The sequence below is a fragment of the Miniopterus schreibersii genome, assembly GCF_964146895.1.
Source record: "Miniopterus schreibersii genome assembly, chromosome: 21".
Taxonomy (NCBI): Eukaryota; Metazoa; Chordata; class Mammalia; order Chiroptera; family Miniopteridae; genus Miniopterus; species Miniopterus schreibersii.
The window spans coordinates 9,706,589-9,725,924 of NC_138123.1; the positions used below are offsets into that span (position 1 = coordinate 9,706,589).

Sequence of the window (19,336 nt, forward strand, 5' to 3'; positions counted from 1 at the left end):
TTGCCTGTAAGAGGCCACACGAGTGATTGACCTGGAAATGAAATGAAAAGTGATTAAGGACCATGAAAGTGGAAAATCAGTGATGGGCATTGCTCGCCAGTCAGGCATGTCCCATTCCACCACAACTACGATCTTGGAGGACAGGAACCGAGTGACGAAAGCTGTTCAAGGATCTGCTCCATTGAAGCAATGAGACTAACAGAAATTTGAGAAGGGCCTATATTAGACACGGAGAAACTTCTGATCTGGATTGAAGGCCACACGCAGAAGTGTGTCGCTCTCAGCACCGTGATGACCACGGCCAAAGCAAAAATAATAGCTTGTGATGCTGAAAGAAAAGCCTGGACCCGACCTTGATATTGACTGTCCTGTTAGCTCTGGGTGGTTTAGAGGATTCAGGGGTTGTTATTCATTCCATAATGTGAAAGTGAGTGGTGAGTCTGCGTGTGCTGATGTGAAGGCAGCTGAAGAATTTTTGGAAACTCTAGATAAGCTGATTGTGGAAGAAAATTACTTGCCAGAGAAAATATTTAATATGGACAAAAGTCCTCTATTCTAGAAATGGATGCCTGGGAGGACTTTCATCCATGAGGAGGCCAAGTCAGTGCCAGGTTTCAAGGCTTTTTAAAGGACAGGATGGCAGTCTTGCTTGGGGTCAGTGTTGCAGGCTACAAATGGAAACCATTTGTGACCCGGCACAGTGAGAACCCCAGGGCCTTCCGGCGTGTCAGTGAGCGTGCCCTGCCTGTGTACTGCAGGAGCAGCAGCTCCTCTTCCAGGATGCCCCCCTGAACTGCCGTGCCAGTGAAACGGGGAAGCACTGTTTAAATACCTCTCAAGAATTCGCTTATTGTTCATAATGCTCCAGATGTCCTCCTTTTATTGGTGACCTTCACCCCAATATCAGAGTGGTGCTTCTCTTCCCAAAGACCACCTCTTCGAGCCAACCTGTGGATCAAGAAGTTATAGCAGGTCTTAAGGCCTAATACCTGAGGAGGACCTTTATCCTGGCTGTTGCTGCAACTGAGGAAGAAGACACTGATGCATTTCTGGAGGGATCACACCTCTGACCCCATCATGGACCTCGCTTGGGCTTGGGGCGATGTCACCAGGAGTGTATGAATGGCATCTGAAAGAAGACACTCAAGAGGTTTGTTTTTGATTTCAAAGGATTGGCCAAGGATGAGAAGATTGCAGAAATCAACAATCGTTTCTATCATATTTTTACAGTGCCTTTTCTGTGTTTAGATATATGTACATTCATAAATACCGTTATATTACACCTGCCGACAGTACTCAGTACAGTAACATGCTTAGGGTTTTGTGGCCCAGGAGCTGTACCCTGCAGCCTAAGCGTGTGGCAGGCTGTGTCACCTGGGTTTGGTCCAGGCGCTCTGTGATGTTCGCACGACTACGAAATCGCCTAATACATTTCTCATAGCATATCCCCTGTATTCTGCGGCACCTCTGTAACCTTTGGAACCTCATCTGTCAGATGGAGCCTCCAGTGCCTCCAGTATTTTTGATATCCACCAGTCTGAGAATTAAGAATCTTGACCCACAATTTAAAAACAAGTAGACAAGACTGTTCTTGGGAAGACATTTAGATTCCCGGTGTACACTAGCAGTCACTAAAAGACGGCAGTACAAATTGGACTTGTATTATAGTCATACAGAAGTCACGTAGACACTTCTGCCACAAGGTTAGTGTTATTTTTCAGTATATTAAGTAAAAACGATTCCATAGTATAAAATCATGACCATTTTATATACTAATAGTGAGTGACAGACCTAGTGACTTTTGCCGGGATGCCTTAGTAGTTGTCTTAATAGTTCTGTCTAGTAGTCATACAAAGGAGTTTTGGGGTAAGTTTTTGTTTTTTAACATAATTTGGTATGTTCAGTGACTTATTCCACACAGCCTTTAAAATTAGTAATTTTTCCAGGTGCTGACACTAATCCAGTAACTAGAAATCTGTTTCCTGAAACGCGCACACAGCCAGCATGGCTAAGTGTTCTAGAGATGCCAGTGATCTGTTGCTCTGCCGGCGGTCCTTCCTAGGGGAGGCTACTGTACCCTCCTCTCCAGTTCTGGGCAGACACCCCCTGCCCCAGTCCAGCTGATCGGTGGACATGTGACCCATGAGCTCCTTCAAGGAATCGGAGCGGTGGAAGACTGAAGCAGCTAAGAGATGGAGAGGTGAGGCCGGACCATTGTGTTGGGGTTAGAATTGCCGTTTTGGGCTGACTGCAAGGTGAATTTATGAAGGAACAAAACCAATGAGCAGGCCCAGGAGCTAGTGGATAGAGAGAGTGTGGAAAATACAGCAGACCTCTGAGAGGTGCAGAGAGGGTGGTAGGGGGAATGGGAGAGAGAGATGAGAGACCAGAGACTGAGGCCAGGCCGTGCACCATCCCGGAACGAGGCTCAGGGAAGTGATGTCATTTTCCAAATCTAATTTGCTAAAGTTCTGCGTAGACAGCTCTCTTCCTTGGATGAGGCGTTTGTATGCTCACAATAAATAATCCTTGTATTAGCTTCAGTGGGATTTTGTTCCTTACAATGAAAGAGCCCTAAAGCAGCACTAAGTTTAACCTTGGGTCCGGTTGCCATGTTTCTTAAGGCATCGGTAGCTTACCATGTGGCAAAAGATTTTGACCAAACACTTGCAGATACCTTATAAATTCTATTTGGTATCTATTAGACCTCTGATGAAGACGTCAGTTATTCACATTTAACAAGGAGACATTAACTTTTACTCTTGTGGCCTACTTGAATGAACTCTTAAAAGACGTAGTGTAGGTAAGTCAAGATGAGAGCGCTCACCAGACAGACCAACCAGTGTCCTTCGGTTCTGTAATTCTAATTTATGAACATTTTCTTTACAGCGCAGCTCTGCGTGAATTTAGTTTCCCAGTCGCCACCCCCCCTTAGGTAAAGGAGAGTCTTCAGAATGGTGATTGCAGAAAGGGAGTGTTCTTCTCAAACCAATACCTGTGCTCTTGTTAAATGCTGCTTAAGATAGTCTTTCCTCAACTCACCTCTCCTAACGAGAAAAATCAGGCTCTTGCTTTGCCACAAAGAATGGCTCTTTATTAAGTGATGAAGAGATCAGTCATTTGAGGTCACATCTTTGAACCTATTTTCCAGACAGTCCAGGGACGGGAAAAAGTAGGTGTACAGTTGTGAGTGCGCGAAACCATTCCTGTATTATTTATTAATTATGGTATTATTTTCCATATGAACAACTGTGAACCTACTTCTGCCCACCCCTGTAGTCTCCTATCGCCTTTGCTCATTTCATTAACCAGGATAGTTACTGTGTAATTCCGCACAGTTTTAGAAAAAGATTGATTTTCCCCTTTTTTGTAGACTGAGCCCTGTTTAAACACCAGTGCCATGACCTAGATAAAATAATGGGATTCACGTGGTTTGAAAGGACACGTACAGATTCAGACACGTATGGCTGGTCACATAGCTCCGAAACAAAGCACCGGTGTATGTCAAACCAAACTCTGGTCTAGCATAATAAGCTTTCAAGACCCATGTTGATATTTAAAAATGTTTAGTAAACTGTAGAGCAGAATACAAAAGTGGAATAATTTTATCTTCAGGTAAATTGGTCCTCTGGCCCAGTCCTAATAGTACAAAAGGAATTACTATGTCAGGAGTGGGTGATAAAGTTTATCTTCCAAGGTAGGGTTTTATAGAAAATTATTGGTGAAGTTGTTGGGTGGGACTGTTCCTTCTGAATGTAATTATGCCCACCCTCCTTGGCAGATGACAATCTTTTAGTATAGTATTGGGATGTTATTTCCACGGACACACATTTTTAAAGACGCAGACTACTTCAAGCTTGCGTAAGGACTCTTAAGTTCTATATTGAGCTAGTAATTCCTTAAAATATTTGACTTTTTTGTGTTCCAAACATATTGATCAAAACAGTACTTGTGGATCCATGGAAACTGTAGAAATTCAGACCTGTGATTTCACTCCCCTTGAAATTTTAATGGTCCGTATGAATTCTAGTCAAGTATTTCGGAGTATTTAAAACATAGTTCATAGGAGGTAGGTAAACACTTTACATTTTTATCTAAGGGGCCACACAGCTGGAATTAAAATGAATTTGCTTATTAGAGAAAAACCATTAACCACAATTATTTTCTACACATTAATTTTGTCAGAAAAATGTCACTTGAGTATATATTGGACCTCGATAAGCAGTGCCCCAATGCCACTGAAGACCTCTTTTCACACAGGAGGCAGATCTCTATGGAATTTTGAAGTGCACGAACAGAAATACTGAGTCAGTTTATGTCCAGATTTTATTGTAGAAATGTGAGAACTTTTTGACGTTATATATCATCTTCCTTGTGCCCAGCATGGACATGGTGCTCGGCATGTGTAGTACTTAATAACTACTTAATAACTGACCGATTTTCTGGAAAAACATTTTAGGACACCTACAGGAAACTGTTAGGTCGCGTTTTACTGATGTTTATGCAGAAGACTTACATCTGCTTCAGTGAAACAGCGAATCGAACCAGACGGTCTTAACGAAGGGTCGCTCTCTTGGTGACCCGGCGTCTTCGAAACGGGTCAGTAGAAATCTCCCCCAACAGCCGTGGCCTCTCCTTTCGGAATTTTCCAGAACACCCCGCACCTCCACCTAGCCAGAGGCCGTTCTTTCTCAGGGAGCATTTTACCAAGTGGACGCACAGTTGAATTTTGTTGTGCGTTTACTGGATCGCAGTGCAGGGCCAATAAATTAAACCCAGGCAGTTCCGCGGCTAATTACACACAACTTCTGAGCGGCACACACTCCAGTGCGCTTTCTGAGCACGGGAGAGGGAGTAACAACTGTAAAACAAAGCGGCGCGCGCGAGCGACTGTTAGCGTGCATCGCGGAAAGGACAAATGCTCGCCATATGGCGCCGGCGCCGTGTCCAAGTTTTCAAATTAGCTTCTCTCATCTTCCTTACTGTCTTTAAAAAGAGGAGAGAAAACCCAACGTGATTTATCTGCTCCGCAGCACAACTCTTGACGCAAAACAGCAGCCCAGCTCTGTCCAGTTTTTTTTCTTCTTCTTCTTCTTCCCCCCTTCACATAATAGAGGCTGTCGGACTTTTTTATACTAATTACTGTGCGAGCCTCAGATGAACCCCCTTCAATTCACAGGGCTTTGTTCAGGGGGGAGCTGTCAATGTGTCTGCCCGTTTGCAGCTGTGCTGTGGCTTTAGCTTGCTTAAAATTATGCTGCTTTTTAGACTTGACAGAAGGGATTTTTTTTTTCTTTTTTTTTTTTTTTTTTTTATTAAGGCAAAGCAGCCTTGTAGCGAAATGGTTTAAGCAGCTGCATTGTGGGGAAGCACAAAGAAGTTATTATTGTGTCTGTGCGGGGGGGGCGGGGGGAGGGGGAGATGCTCGGCTGCTGTTGATGCCGATTGTTGACTTGCCATCTGCCAGATGGGGGGAGAAGCGAAAAAATGACGGCTCCAGCGGGGTGTTCGAGGGGTTGTTTGGAGAGACGCATAAACATGTGCAGATGTCGAGCCGAATAATGGTGAGAAGCCGGGACGGCTTGGGACGCGCCGACGTCGGTGTGCATGCAGGACGGGCGCGTGTGCGGCCTGGTTAACCGAGGGGGCATCCTAATTACCGCCCCGCCCCGCTCCCCTCATCTCGTTAATTAGTTTAAGGGCTTAATACTTCCTCTCCCTCCTCTTGCTCACGTCTGGTTCGGGAAGCAGCAGCTTCTCGCAAGGGCCGTGCGGACTCCCCCGCTCCACGTGGGCCGGGGCCCATGCGCTGGGCCCAGAGGAGGTGTGAGGTGCTAACCGACAGCGGGGGGCTCGATGCGGGCCAGGGTGCGGACTGTCCTTTGAACAGGGTCCTTCTGTAGCCTGCCACTAGGGGAGGGGGGGCACATACATGGGGTTCCACTAAGGAACCCCATGGCCTTTGAACTTGGATGCTGCTAGTCCTGCAGCAAAGTGATATGGGAGCCCGGCTTCCTCGGTTAACCCGCTTTTTCCCTTGGTCGCCGTTGGTTCTGTAAGTGACAGGCCTGCGCTTTCATTACGGAGGGGCGACTGGGTCGTATGCTTCCTTCCGATCCGTCCTTGCCGTCGGGTATTAGAGCTTTAATGGGGCCGTAATGTTTTCGATGCTCCGATGACACGTTTAGGGCGAAGTGAAGATGTTGACTTAAATATTTGTTTCATTCCGTTGACCTTAAGTAATAAGAGGACTCGGGGATGTTAAGTGAAATTTCTCAAAGGGGCTTACATTCTAAAACAACTCAAGTTTTTGTAAAATTTCAACGCCGATCACAGTATGAGGCAAAGGACTTGGAAACGGAAAGAGAAGTCCTGACTTTTCTCCCCTTTTCCTTTCCTTTCCTTTCCTTTCCTTTCCTTTCCTTTCCTTTCCTTTCCTTTCCTTTCCTTTCCTTTCCTTTCCTTTCCTTTCCTTTCCTTTCCTTTCCTTTCCTTTCCTTTCCTTTCCTTTCCTTTCCCTATTTGATATTATATTATGAAAAATAATATGCGGGGAATTAAAGAGCCTTTATTTTGACTTTCGGTAAGTCCATGCTTTCCTAAAACAACTGCGGTTTTGCTGCATAATTATTAAGCAGAAGTGTGTAAAGCGTGGTTAGCGGACAGATGTGATAACAGAGCTTCGGGCCCCGAGTGATGTCTTTAGACGAGCTGTTGGTCTTTCCTCAACCAACTCTAATCTGGACTTGCTAAAAAGGCGTAGAGAGTCATCCGCCAGCTCACTGACCCTTTCCTTTGTCTCACACACTTAGTTTCTTCTTTTATTTGTAAGACCACTGATGTGTTCACACTTTTGTGTGTAGAATCGTGTACAAATATTTATAGTTTCCTAGTGAGTCCTGATAAACCTGCTAAGTTTGGGAGCCAGCCACATGCCGGTGTCCAGGCAGATGTATCCCTGAGCTGAGAGGGTGTGTTTGCCAGGTGGCTGCACAAGAGCAAACTGGCCGAAGGCCGACGCGCAGCTACTTCTGCGTTTTGTCGATCATATCATAACGCCCCTCAAGCCTTCAGAGCCTTTTGCAAAATCTTAGGAATACAGGCATGTGCACATACTAAGGTGATCGAAATATTAAAGACAGTGTCTTTGAAGTTACACAGACCAGATTTAATATCACTTAACTGAGCTGAGTGACTTTATGAAAATCCCTTAACCTATTTAAGTGTCAGTTTCTTTATCTGTTGAAAGAAAGAAACAATAACTGCTATTCAAGGATCTCCTGAACTAAATGAGATAATATATTTAGACTGTCTGGGCCGGATGCAGGAGTGGCTGTTAGTAATCTTTTATTTTTGTAGGGTGGGATGTGTAAGTCTACAGGTGCGTAACTATTGTAAGTGGGGTGTTTATGTAATGACATGACTATTGAAAAGTGAGCATGCAGACTTCTGGAGGCCATTTAAGACACAGAGACAGTTCTCTTAGAACCTTACGTTTATTTAGTGGTTTGCGATTGTTTCACAAGTATGAAGGGAAATCAATTGTTTAAGGAGATATAAAGAAAACTGTCGAAAGCAACTGTTGTGCTGGGGGGTGGGGTATGAATGGTATTCGGTAATGATGGTTTTTATATTGTATCCTATAAAATCCCTTTTCTAACTAAACCCCAGCATGAGGTTGCACAAAATTGTACTCATTCCTTTAATTCAATATCAATCTCATTATTTCGGAGCGACATTTCCTCTGTTACGGCCAATACTTAAGCTGTATTTGGATTATAATTACTTTTAAGGTAAGGTTTTGGACCACATTACAGCTCATCAATAATGATTATAGTGAGCAAACGACACTACCAATAATGTCCTGCCTCCTGGTGGACTTTTCAAGCATTGTTTGATTGCCACAACTCTTTATTTTTGCAGACGAAGAAATTGATCAGGCTCATAGAGGGAGGAAAGTGCTGGGATAAGCAGGCGTTTTCTTAACGAGGAAATGGCTTTGATTGATCTGAGAGAATCAATAAATTCAGGATAGGGAAGCTAATTCCCACACAGATGTAGGTGGTTCTTTGAGATTTTTCTTTCAGAATTGTTTCTGTGAGGCATTCTCTCTTTACCAAATATTAATAACTTTGGATGAAGAGTTGGGGAGCGACTGTGGGACTGGATATAGTGACCAAGGGCTTCTGTTGTGGTTTTGAAGAGTTGGTTATACTAAAAAAAATAAACCTCAGTTTGAATGCTAGAAAATACAAGGCTAGCTTTACATAAGGATACTTTAATGTTTAATAGCACAAGATAATGGATGCCAGTATTCATACACAGATAGATAAGTGTTATAGGCTAGTTGAAAAAAAAATAATGGCATGTTTACCAAAACAATTCATATTACCAAAGAAATAGAAATACCCTGTAGCCTATGAAAAGGTGTATCACAGACTAGGATGAAACCTAACAAGGACGTTTTCACATGTGGGCGGGACTGCACTTGCTATATTTTCAAGGTGCTTCAAAAAACACTTTGGGCACTGCTGGCTCCGATGGTATACAGACGTATTTGAATGGTGCCTCAGAAACACCCTGCATGAATAGTAATTTTAAAAAATATTGGCCAGTGAGTTGAAAACAGAAGAGTATTTCGCCGTCTGACATATTCTTTAAGGCATCTTGCTAAATGTTTTGGCTTAAAATTTTTAATGTGTTGTAGTTTCAGGGAAATCTGATTAAAGATGTTGGTAAACTCGGTAACACTTTTTAGAACAGAAGATGGTTAAGATACAAAGGCGGAGAGGCAGAAACCGTGAAGTTCGAGTATTTTTTTGGCTCCGCAAGCCACTTATTTGTTTGATTGCAACACAGCGTCAAAGTTCATCATTTCAGACTTTTAAGTGAGAGCGCATAGAACAGCAGCTGTTGTTTCCTGGCATCTTTCTGAAGAGATGTTTCAACTTAAGTACATATATTTGTTATAGAAGGAATTTTATGAAATGACCTGATTTTCTTGTCTTCATTTGCATTATGTTAACTGATTCTAACATAGCTCTTTGTACTTTTTTTTAGTAAAATAGGAATTAGAACTTGATTAAATTTTGTTCTTTGACCTCAAGATTCTCCAAGACATAATATATCTTTAAAAGACTAGAAGGGTTTCATTCCAGGGAACAACGTATTTTAAAAGCCTAGTTTGCTCACACTTCTGCCAGGACTGGGATAGTTCCTGAGTAGAGTTTATACCTTAAGTTAGCGAAGCAAGGACTTGCCTTAAAAGTAAATACAAATTCTAAATAAGAGCCTATTTCTGCTAAATGAAAACCACGTGGCAGGAGATAAAAGTAAATTTTGTTGTTTACCTGCAGGGAATAATTTTGGTCTCCGATCAGGAGGCCCCTCGCTGTAAGGCAGCTCTGTTTTCCAGCCCGGGTTTGTTTGGGTGGAGGGGCGGTGGGGTGTGCAACTTAGACTTATATAGTCGCTAATTAACTTCGAAGACTCTGACATGAGATTAGCACTTTTTCTATTCTCAAAATGTCTGGCATGCTACGGATTATACCGGGCGAGTTATGCAGCGTTTTGTACACGCTAAACAATCTGACAAGCGGATGAATGCCAGGAAACTTTTTGCCTACTCTCATGAAACCGGCCCTAGATTCCAGGGCGTAAGTGGATCGTCTTTAAGGTGCATAAAGACTTTCACAGTTTCAAAATCACTATGAAAAATAACTGGCTGCTCTGATCCTTCATCACCAATTTGCCACTTGAATTATATTTTATTAATAAACGGGTGATTGGTAACTAATGAGCCTATTGGCTGTGGCTGAGCCAAGAAGAAACCCAGCCACCTATAGTTTGGGGCTGAATATTGATCTCTCTGAACTGCTTCATTTTTACTGAAAGATTTGTACGCTCTGATGTCCTGCAATTTTTAAACAGATTATTCTATAGAGAATAATAGGATTATAATAGGAACTCGGTAGAATATTTCCACAGTGCACAATCATTTATATTTTTATTTCATTGTGTTTTGAATGAATAGAGGCTTCAAGTCATCTTCCTTCATGATGCCTTGGTTTCAGAAAAATCTTTCCTTTCAAACTTCTTGGGAGCAGTTGAGAACAGGCGTTGTTATCTTGGAGAGGTATGGGCTATGACAAGGGGAGAAATACGTATACTGCGCAAATATACCCCTTTCAGATCTTTAAAAATATTTACTTTTATTAGAATGGTGGGTAAGGCTTGTTTTCTGAAATTTCTCTCTATGCCTTAGGTAATACTGCCCTCAGAGGGCCAAGGTGAGTAAATTCATTTCTGGCGTCGAGCAGCTTCTCTGCCGTTGTCTGGTCCGTAAGCTTGGCCAGGAGAAACCGGCTCCTTTGCGTAGGTGACCAGGGCTTGAGTGTGGTTCTGCTTTTTGTTCTCTTAAAAATGTTAGCTGTATCTGCACACTTCAGTTCGATAACAGCATTTAAGCTGTTCTAAGAAAATGGTAACAGATGACTGGCCACCAGTCGCCAAATTAGATCGGTTTCCAAAGAGGATAAGAAATGACCTAGGAAAGTTACGATTTTACTTGGGCGCGGTTTACTTTTTACCCCTCTGGTAACAGATCTCCAGGTATCCACAGTTATTCAAACCATACTTTTGAAGATACAGCAGCATTCACTGCAATGGAAGCATTTTTTCCCCCTTCAGTTTTATAAACTTCAACATAATCACATGTTAAAATACAGTATAAATCAAGTTACTTCACTGGATATGTAATTTTTAAGTAGAAATCTCCCAGAAGTTGAAATCGACCGTTGTTTCTAAGCGTTTATAAAAGCCTAACATTTACGTGTGGTTTAACATCTCTGAATTCAGAGTATTTGAGATTAAACGATAACTCACTTGTACAGTAAAGCCTGAAGGGTGGGAGGCCTGGTGCCAGGATAGTGAGCATTTTAGCTTTTGCTTCTTAACGCAGCAGCTTCTTAATGAGATAATTTGAAAGGAACCTTGAGATAGGAGTGCTGGAGGTTTCGCCCTGGAGTGACTTCATACTGGATTAAGAAAGACTGTTTCTTTCTGTGACAGCAGTGTCAGCTTTTAACAAAAGGTTTCAATTGGTTGCACATAAATGGTGTGTAATTTATTATCAGTAACAATGGAGGAATGAGTTAGGAATTCAGGATGAACAAGCGAATGACAAAACTTGGACTTTTACCCATAAAAAACCAGCACCTACTTTGCTCAGCTAATGTGGAACTGTGGTTGCCCGGACCAGTGAAATTAATAAGGTACATTGTATTTCAGATACTTGATTTACGTTGGTGAACTCCAGTATGTGGCATATATTAGGCACTCACTGAATCTTTTTGGATTAGCCGTATTTTAAGATGTTTATTTATTTAGCACATGGTCGTGTTGGGCCTACTGTGAGCCAGACGTGGTTCTCTGGGCTTTGCAAACATTACTTTATTCCTTCTTTCTATTACTGTCCCATTTTCCAGATGAGGAAGCTGAGGCCCAGAGGGATTAAGTGAGGGGTGGAGTTGGCGTGTGAACTCCCGACCTCAGAGCTGTGTTCCAGCCACCGTGCCCATGTACTGCCTCCTTCTGGAAGCTGGAGCGGTGTGTCGGAGCCGGACTTCGTTGATTTCAGGAGATCTCTTTTCAGATCTCGGCTTGTCCTTTCCTTGTGACCAGTGCCCCATCCCCTCAGCGTGGCCGTGTGTGCAGAGTGAGGGCCGCTCCAGCACGAGGCTCCGCGTGCTGTGAAGCGGTCTCTCGTGGGGAAGCCTGAGCACAGCACCTCCCAGGGTCCTTGTCTTGTGCTCACCACTGAGACGCTGTGTCCCGGGGAAAACAAAGGAGAGGGGCCTGGACTCACCTTCAGAATAATAGCGTTTGTGGTCGGATGCGGTGTCACTTTTGTGCCACTTTTGGGTCCCACGCTACTGGAAATTGATCTAGGAGACACTCCATTGATGAGCGTCTAAGATAAAACCCTGTTCTGTCTCGGTGAAGTTTATTCTAGAAGGCAGTGATTTTAATACAGGGGTGGGAGGGTTGAATCACCCGAGGGGTTTTCCAGACGGCACAGGCCCCCTCCTGAGGGGCCAGCCCCACAGCCTTCAGTCACATCCCCTCTCTGCCATAGGAGGCGCTAGGGTTGTGCGTCCTGTCCGCCGGGCCCGTTGAAACACCCACTGCGCTGCTGCAGGTGCCGAGATCCACGGCGAGCTTGGCGTTAAGGACTCGCTGCTTCCATATCTGACATGCATCGAGGCTGTATACTGCAGTGCGTATATAATATGATAGGGTACCAGTTACATCGACGGCTATATTTAGAGAATATGGTATGGTGAAATGGGAAATATCGACAGTAAGGATGTTGTAAATTTGCTATTGAAGTTCTCTTTCTAAATTGGTTCAGTTCTTTGCGATGGCCTAAAACTCTGCGGCCCTGGTGCTGTGTTAGAGTCGTGCAGGAGTGGCTGTGTGTGCCATGCAGTGTGAAGAAGTGGGACTTCGCTGTCGTGCAGAAAGCAGATGAAAAAGAAGGCTCTGTTTCCACAGCCTACAAGGGTGGGAATGTAAGCAAAATAATAATTTAGCTCACATTTAGCCCAGCAGGAAGCCCAGTACAGACCGAGCAATTCTCCACAACATATCTACTGCTATGTAAACTAATCTCACAGTTTATTCTTCATTAAATTGCCAAGATGCAGTTTTTCTGTTGGCTAGTTTGTATGGAAGCATTGTGTTCTCTCTTTTTCTCTCTCTCCCTCCCCTTCTCCCCCCCCCCCATTGCTTTTCTCTCACAGTAAAACTTACTACTATAACTCTATTAAGATGTCCTGTATTTAAAAAATAGTAAGTATTATATTTTTGATTTAAAGGGCAGTGTTTCCTAAAAACAAAGGGAACTAGAATTTGATTGACTAATTTACAGAGTACCATGAAACAGATTCCAGACTGCTTCAAGATGAATGGTAATGGTGCAGTTTTCTGGATAACACTGGAAATGATAAAGTAGATCGAGATCTGCCAGCGCAGCCACCCTGAGGTCTCAGAGTAGCTGGCACCTAACATCTTGTGTTCAGTGCGCAGGTAGTGCTCTCATTGCTTCAGCTTCAAAGCAAAACATGGGCCCCAGCCTTGCTTAGGAAGTGGGTATGAAAACCATTCTTAATATAAAAATGACAAGTTCATGCATTATGCAGTGGAAGCCGAATTTCTTGACTATAATATACTTTTCAAAATAATCATGAAGGAGCATATGTGATAACGCATAGGAATGCGGGTACATCTGGAAAGCTTTTAAGGCATCTTGGAAGCACAACGCGAAATCACCGAAATTGTAAACACCTTCCATCTGGCCAGCTGCAGCCGTGACACTGACCAGTGCAGAGCCGACAGATCCCTCTGACCTTACGCGATAGCCAGACAGCCTGGGCGAAATCAACGTAAAGGTTTGGGCGCTTGGCAGCGTGGCCTCTTTCATCAATACTGTATAGAAAGTGCCGAGCGAAAAGACAAGCAAGGGGAGCCTCTCCCCACTTGAAAGGCGGAGGTGTGTTACATGTCACGCTAGATGAAAGCAGCATCATAAACTGAACTGCCGTCCTCCTGCTTGCATTGTCACGCAGCTGCAAAGAGCAGCGTGTGCAGTGCCTCATTTTGGAATCCACGCAGCAGCAAACCAGTTCTGTCATGAAATATTGAAGGATCATGTGCCGAGACCCTCTGAGTCGCTTTGCCCACAGCAGCACCTCAAACAGCAAATACCATTGCTCACCCTTCTCTCAAGGCGCAGAAGATGCATTTTCTCCAGGTCTGTATCCTCACAGCGGCCCGCTAACTTAAAGCTCCATGAGGGCAGGCCCATGCCTGTCTCAGTCGTTGCTGCAGCCTCAGTGCATGTGCATATTTCGACACTCACTGAGTATTTTTGAATGAATGAATCTATGCCAAGTCTGTTTCCCCCCAATTCTAAAATACGGATGTTTACAGAGCCTTATTTTTTGAACTGCAATCTTCACTGAGTGGTGCCTTAAAATAAGTGAGCCAGGCAGGAGTCTCTAATGCTCTGGGCATGTTTTGAAGCCATCACCCATTTTTCAGAGTCAACACACACCCGAGGTTGGTTGATGACAGTGTCGAGGAGATTGCATCATTGGTGCCAAGGGCAAGGAAAGGACGTACTTGAAAGGACTTAATAAAAGGGGAATGCCAACCTAAAAATGTAGGTTTGCAGGAGCTGGAAAGTCTAATCAACATGTATTTAGTAAGCGCCGACGATACCCAAAAGCAGTTTCCTTTTTTTAAAGAGTTACATTTCAGGTTGTCCCTGTGCAATTGAAATATTATTGAGCTGTCTCATTGCAATGCAGATCATATGAAATATTCTTTAGCATTATTTCAAGACATACGTAAGAGAGGCTGATGATCATTTTGGTGAGAAACACATTTCTTCTACTCCCTGAGGGACATTAATAGGGATTTTACTTAGAACTGATTGGAATATGGTATTATGATCCGCTCTATAAAAATGTAACAGGCAATTTCAAAGGTTACAAATGTCTTATTATGCTTATGTGTTTCTTCAGTATATATTTGGCTTTAATATTTAAGATATAGCACACTATTATGAATTATATATTCCATATTTATTTGTTCCTGGTGCTAATACTTATTTATGAAAATCCACTAGTGAGTAAATATTCTGCTGTTATTTTTTTAGGTAGTTCTTCTGTGTAAATTTAGTTGGTATGTCTCAACAAACAATTAAATATTTACTATCTTGTGAACTCTGAAATTGAATAGATTATTGAAGTTAACATTAAACCTTTTTTTGTCTTAGATAAAAATTGAGCCATGAAGACATTTACTTAAGACTAATGGTTTCTTAAAGTCATATAACTTAATTTTTACTGAAAGCTGCCAAGTCTTTGTTTAAATTTCTTCTTCAGAAATCCTTAAAATATTTGAATTTTCCTGGTGCTGAATCCAGTGTATTTTATTTATTAAAAACTATTCAGAGAGACCTAAGACTTTTCTTTGGAAGACTCATTACCCCTCTGGTATCCTACCTCTATCTTAAAAAAGAATTCAAAGTAATAAAAGAAAGAAATCAGTACTGTGTTTTGATGTTCAGTAGCCTTTTCATTTCTTTAGAAAGGATTCAAGTTTTATATACCTGACACTAGCTAAGGAGACGTGGGGCACGTGGAACATATCACTGCAAAGGAAAGAACTGACAGTCTTTACTGCCAATGGTGAAAATCAAGTTTTCAAGCAAAAACTCAAATTTTGGAGAACATATCTGCCAACATGAGCCTGACAGTTCCTAGCACTTGCTTTTCTGATGAGATTTGCAGTGATAACCAATGTGATTGTATAAAGGAATGTGTCAATATTTGGAAGATCATTAGACCAGCGTTTTCTAGAAGACCAACGTGTGATGTTATAAAATCACGCGCCATGTAAAAGATTCATTTAGTGTGTGTGAAGACCAGTGGATTTTCATATGACAGTACAGAAAGTTCATTGATACGGTTTCAAATTTCACATTGTAATTAATCTCGAAAACTACCACTTGTCAAATGCTGGTGTAGTATCAAAGAAAGATACCCTTAACTCCCTTTTCCAGCTACATATCTATTTGACCCACACTTCCCCCTATTTGTCAATGAAAATAACATACTACAGCAGGCTGAATGCAGAAGCAGATACGAAACTCTGGCTTCTACTCAGCCAAACATTAAAGAGATTTTCAAAAATGGAGAGCAGTTCCACTCTCCCCAGTAATTTTGTTTTAGAATATATAATTTCCTTCATAAAAATGTTTGTTATATGTAATGAGTTTATTTTTTAAAATAATAAAAGAATTTTTTTTAATATAGTAAACAATATAGATGTCATCTACATCAACAAAAATTTTGGGGGGTTCTCAGTAACTTATTAAGAGGCCTGAGATAAGTTTGGGAGCTGCTGACTCGGAGGAACGAGTCCACATCTGAAGAAATATGTTGGGGTGAGGTGATGGGAGAGCTTGCATTTTATGCTGAGAGACTTGTACTTTACAGTAAAGGGCCAGGAGTCAGAATTGCTGAGCACAAAAGTGGTAGAAGAGTAATCGGGAGGTGACAGGTGCTTTGGGGAGCAGGCAGAGTGCCTTCGCAGAGGGCCCATTCGTTAGTCGGGTTTAGGGTGCACTAAGTAAGAGATGGGTGAGGGCGGGATTGGCCCAGTGCTGATGGGCTCAGTAAGGGAGCAGTCAGATGCCAGGTTTGGGCTTAGGGACCCGGGGTCAGGAGAAGCTGATCCGTAGGGAAAGTTGAACTGCTTCCAAGTTTTTGTAGCGCTGGGGTCAAGCATTTGCGATTGAATCACCAGGTAGAAATTTCCAGTAAAGAACTGAAACTTGAGACCAGGTATCCTTCCAGCTCTTGTGGTATCACAGGGCACCTCTGTTGCTTAAAAGGATGAAGAGTCCTTTATGAGGCAAGAAAATGATGATCTGGCTGCTAAAATTGTATATTTTGGTAGCTGGGTGATAGCTTGTATCAAAATCTGATAAATTTATTGACTACTGTGTGCTTGGCACTGTACCATGTGCATGTATGGATATTGTGTGTGTGCATGTGTGTGTGTGAGAGAGACTGTGTGTATGATTTTTAAGCTCTGTTAACCCAGGTTCTTTCATTTCCTTGACTTATTTACAGCATTGTACAGAAAATTATTTTCCCATATAGATCAATAAAGTGTTGTTTAAGCAAGTTATGATGAAGATTTAACAATGATAATAGGCTCTTTTCCCTTTCTTTCTGAAAGAGTGGCACAGTCAGTGGTACATGGCAAAGAAACGCCCATTTCATACCCCTCTTAGGATACGTGTGTGTCCTAGACATTCCTCGACACTGTGGATGATTTACCAGGGCTTTTAAAAACAGCTGAACACATGCTCTTGACAGCCATCTGATAAAACGAAAAACCGAACAAAATGTGTACTCAGACGAACGATTCTCTGAAGAAATAATGGTGTAAATGAATTATCAAAGTGTGAAATCATTAAAAACAAAACATGTTTGGGTTTTTATTGAATCTTAATTGCAGGCTTATGTATTTTCTTTTGTAAGCGAAGTTAAAAGAAAATTGCCTGACGAACATTTCGGAGGCCAGTGTTGTCGGACATAGATGGTACCGTAATTTATTTTTCACATAGAAGCTGCTGTTCATCCCCCCCCCCCCCCCAGCATTAACATGCACGCTTTTCTCATGCAGGCGAATATATAAAAAACTGGAGGCCAAGATACTTCCTTTTGAAGACAGATGGCTCATTCATAGGATATAAAGAGAAACCTCAAGACGTGGACTTACCTTATCCCCTCAACAACTTTTCAGTGGCAAGTAAGTTCATTATAATGGTTGACGGGCCTTGGATTTATCTGTCTGCATGACCCGATGTGTCAGGGATCTTAGTATAGGTGAGAAGCCTCTGAAAAGCTTAGGTCTGTATTTAATATCAGAGTAGTTTTCAGCTCTGATAGAATTTCAGTTCCTTAGCGTAGGGATGGTCAAGAATATGTGAGTGAATCGTTTAAGGTTTTTTATAGTGAGCACTTGAACGTGATCATTACAGTTCCCCAGATTCGGACTTTAGGTTTTCCTTTAGAAAACGTAAGCAAAGCCCTTTGGGCTTGGTTGCTGGGTGAACGTGGTTGAAGGACGTCCCGGTACCTAGAGCATTTCCACTCAGCTTCCTGCCATGGTCTTAGGTGATTTACAATGAGAAACGTGATTTCCATCAGAAATTATTTTCTCGGGAGATTTTATGTTTGTAGTTGAATTTTTCTTCCTTACAAACGTCTAATAAAAATGTTTGCAGTGTAAACCTATTTAGAGGTTATATATTTGCCTGAACGTAGCCCAGAGTAAGCTGAACATGATGGTGACAATGACAGCAGTTATTGTTACGTTATGACCAGGCACTTCAGACTGTTCAAATCGCTGATAGTCTCTGAGAGGGTTTTTCTGTGTTGATTCCGAGGTAAAGCGTTTTAAAGTTGTGTTCAATTCAAATAAACCTGCCTAACAGCTAAAGTCCGTGCCACTGACGTAAAACCTTTAACTGGACACCATCTTCATTTTGGTCGTGGTTGTATGTTGTTATCCACCACATTTGGAAAAGAGATGAGGGAAGATTGAAGCAGAAAAATAAACAATAATAATAATAATAATACAGTAAAATAGTAGCAATAACAGAAGTCCTAGAATGTTATAAAAGTCATTTTACAATTATATAGAGCCCCAGCCTTTTTTATGGATACTCTCTTTTAATTTTTTTAAAGAATAGATAAAATAAACCAAAGGATTTGTGAAATTGTTTGAATGATATACTAACTTAAAAAACACCCCCCCTCTCTATATAAGTGAATTCTTAGGTAGGTTTTTCATTTAAAAAAAAAAGTGAGGACACTTACATGTATGGATCAGTTAAGGAAATTATTTTCCCCCACCCAAATGCTCGTTAGATATTTATAGCTTTCTTTCAGTAGAAAATCATTTTTAAAATCCTATTGTCAGTTGAAATAATATCTTGTACTTTGCATTGACTTAACGCATTTTCATTCTGAAGACCTTCTGGACAAGCATTTGCTTTAAAGTTACAAGAATTGGCTTGTAAAACACTAGCTGCAGAGATTACCATCTACTACCTCCAGCCAGCGTGGTTTCTTGGTTTCTCTACTTTACCAGCACATCCTATTGGCTTGTCTGAAATAATTTACAGAAGTATAGAACTCCTGTATCCGCTGATCAAAATGCAGCATTTTTTGACCTTATGAAATTTCACACCCCACCAAGTTTTAAAGACATACTGTATGTCACAATCTGCCAACATCTGCTCCGACACTTCCCCTGGCAGAGGCTGGAGTGAACGCTGCACCCGTGGGGAGAGATCCTGCTCAGTGGCTGACAGTCAGCTCCTCCACGAGAGAAATATTAGCCGACATCTGTACACTCCACTTGTACTGAGTAGTTGTCGGTGGTTGACTCAAACTAACCAGTAAAGCTGAGGACCAGCTCCCTGGTTTTCAGAAGTACATTAGCATGGATCTACTCTTTTAAGTTGCTCTTTAAAGCGTGATTTATTGCAATCCTAAATTTTATAAGTGATAATTACCTGAGGAAATAGTGTAGTAAACCGGGCACTGGTTGAAGTTCAGATTTAAATTTCGCCATAAGCCATGACTGTGACCTTGGTCAGGTCATCCTCCGAAACTCTGGTCTTTAGCTCCTTCATCGGGACAGTGGAAACGCTTCGGTTCGTAGAATTTGTAAGGCCCTCCCTGTC

General features: G+C 42.1%; 1 protein-coding gene across 2 annotated transcripts in view; it reads left to right on the plus strand.

Moving 5' to 3' along the window:
- The window catches only part of AKT3 (AKT serine/threonine kinase 3), a 139,322-nt gene that overhangs the window by 62,900 nt on the left and 57,086 nt on the right, over positions 1-19,336 (plus strand). For both annotated transcript variants that reach the window (XM_081123965.1, XM_081123966.1), the window contains exon 3: positions 17,266-17,391. In XM_081123965.1, the coding sequence (XP_080980091.1) occupies positions 17,266-17,391 (126 nt within the window). The remainder of the gene's footprint in view (positions 1-17,265; positions 17,392-19,336) is intronic.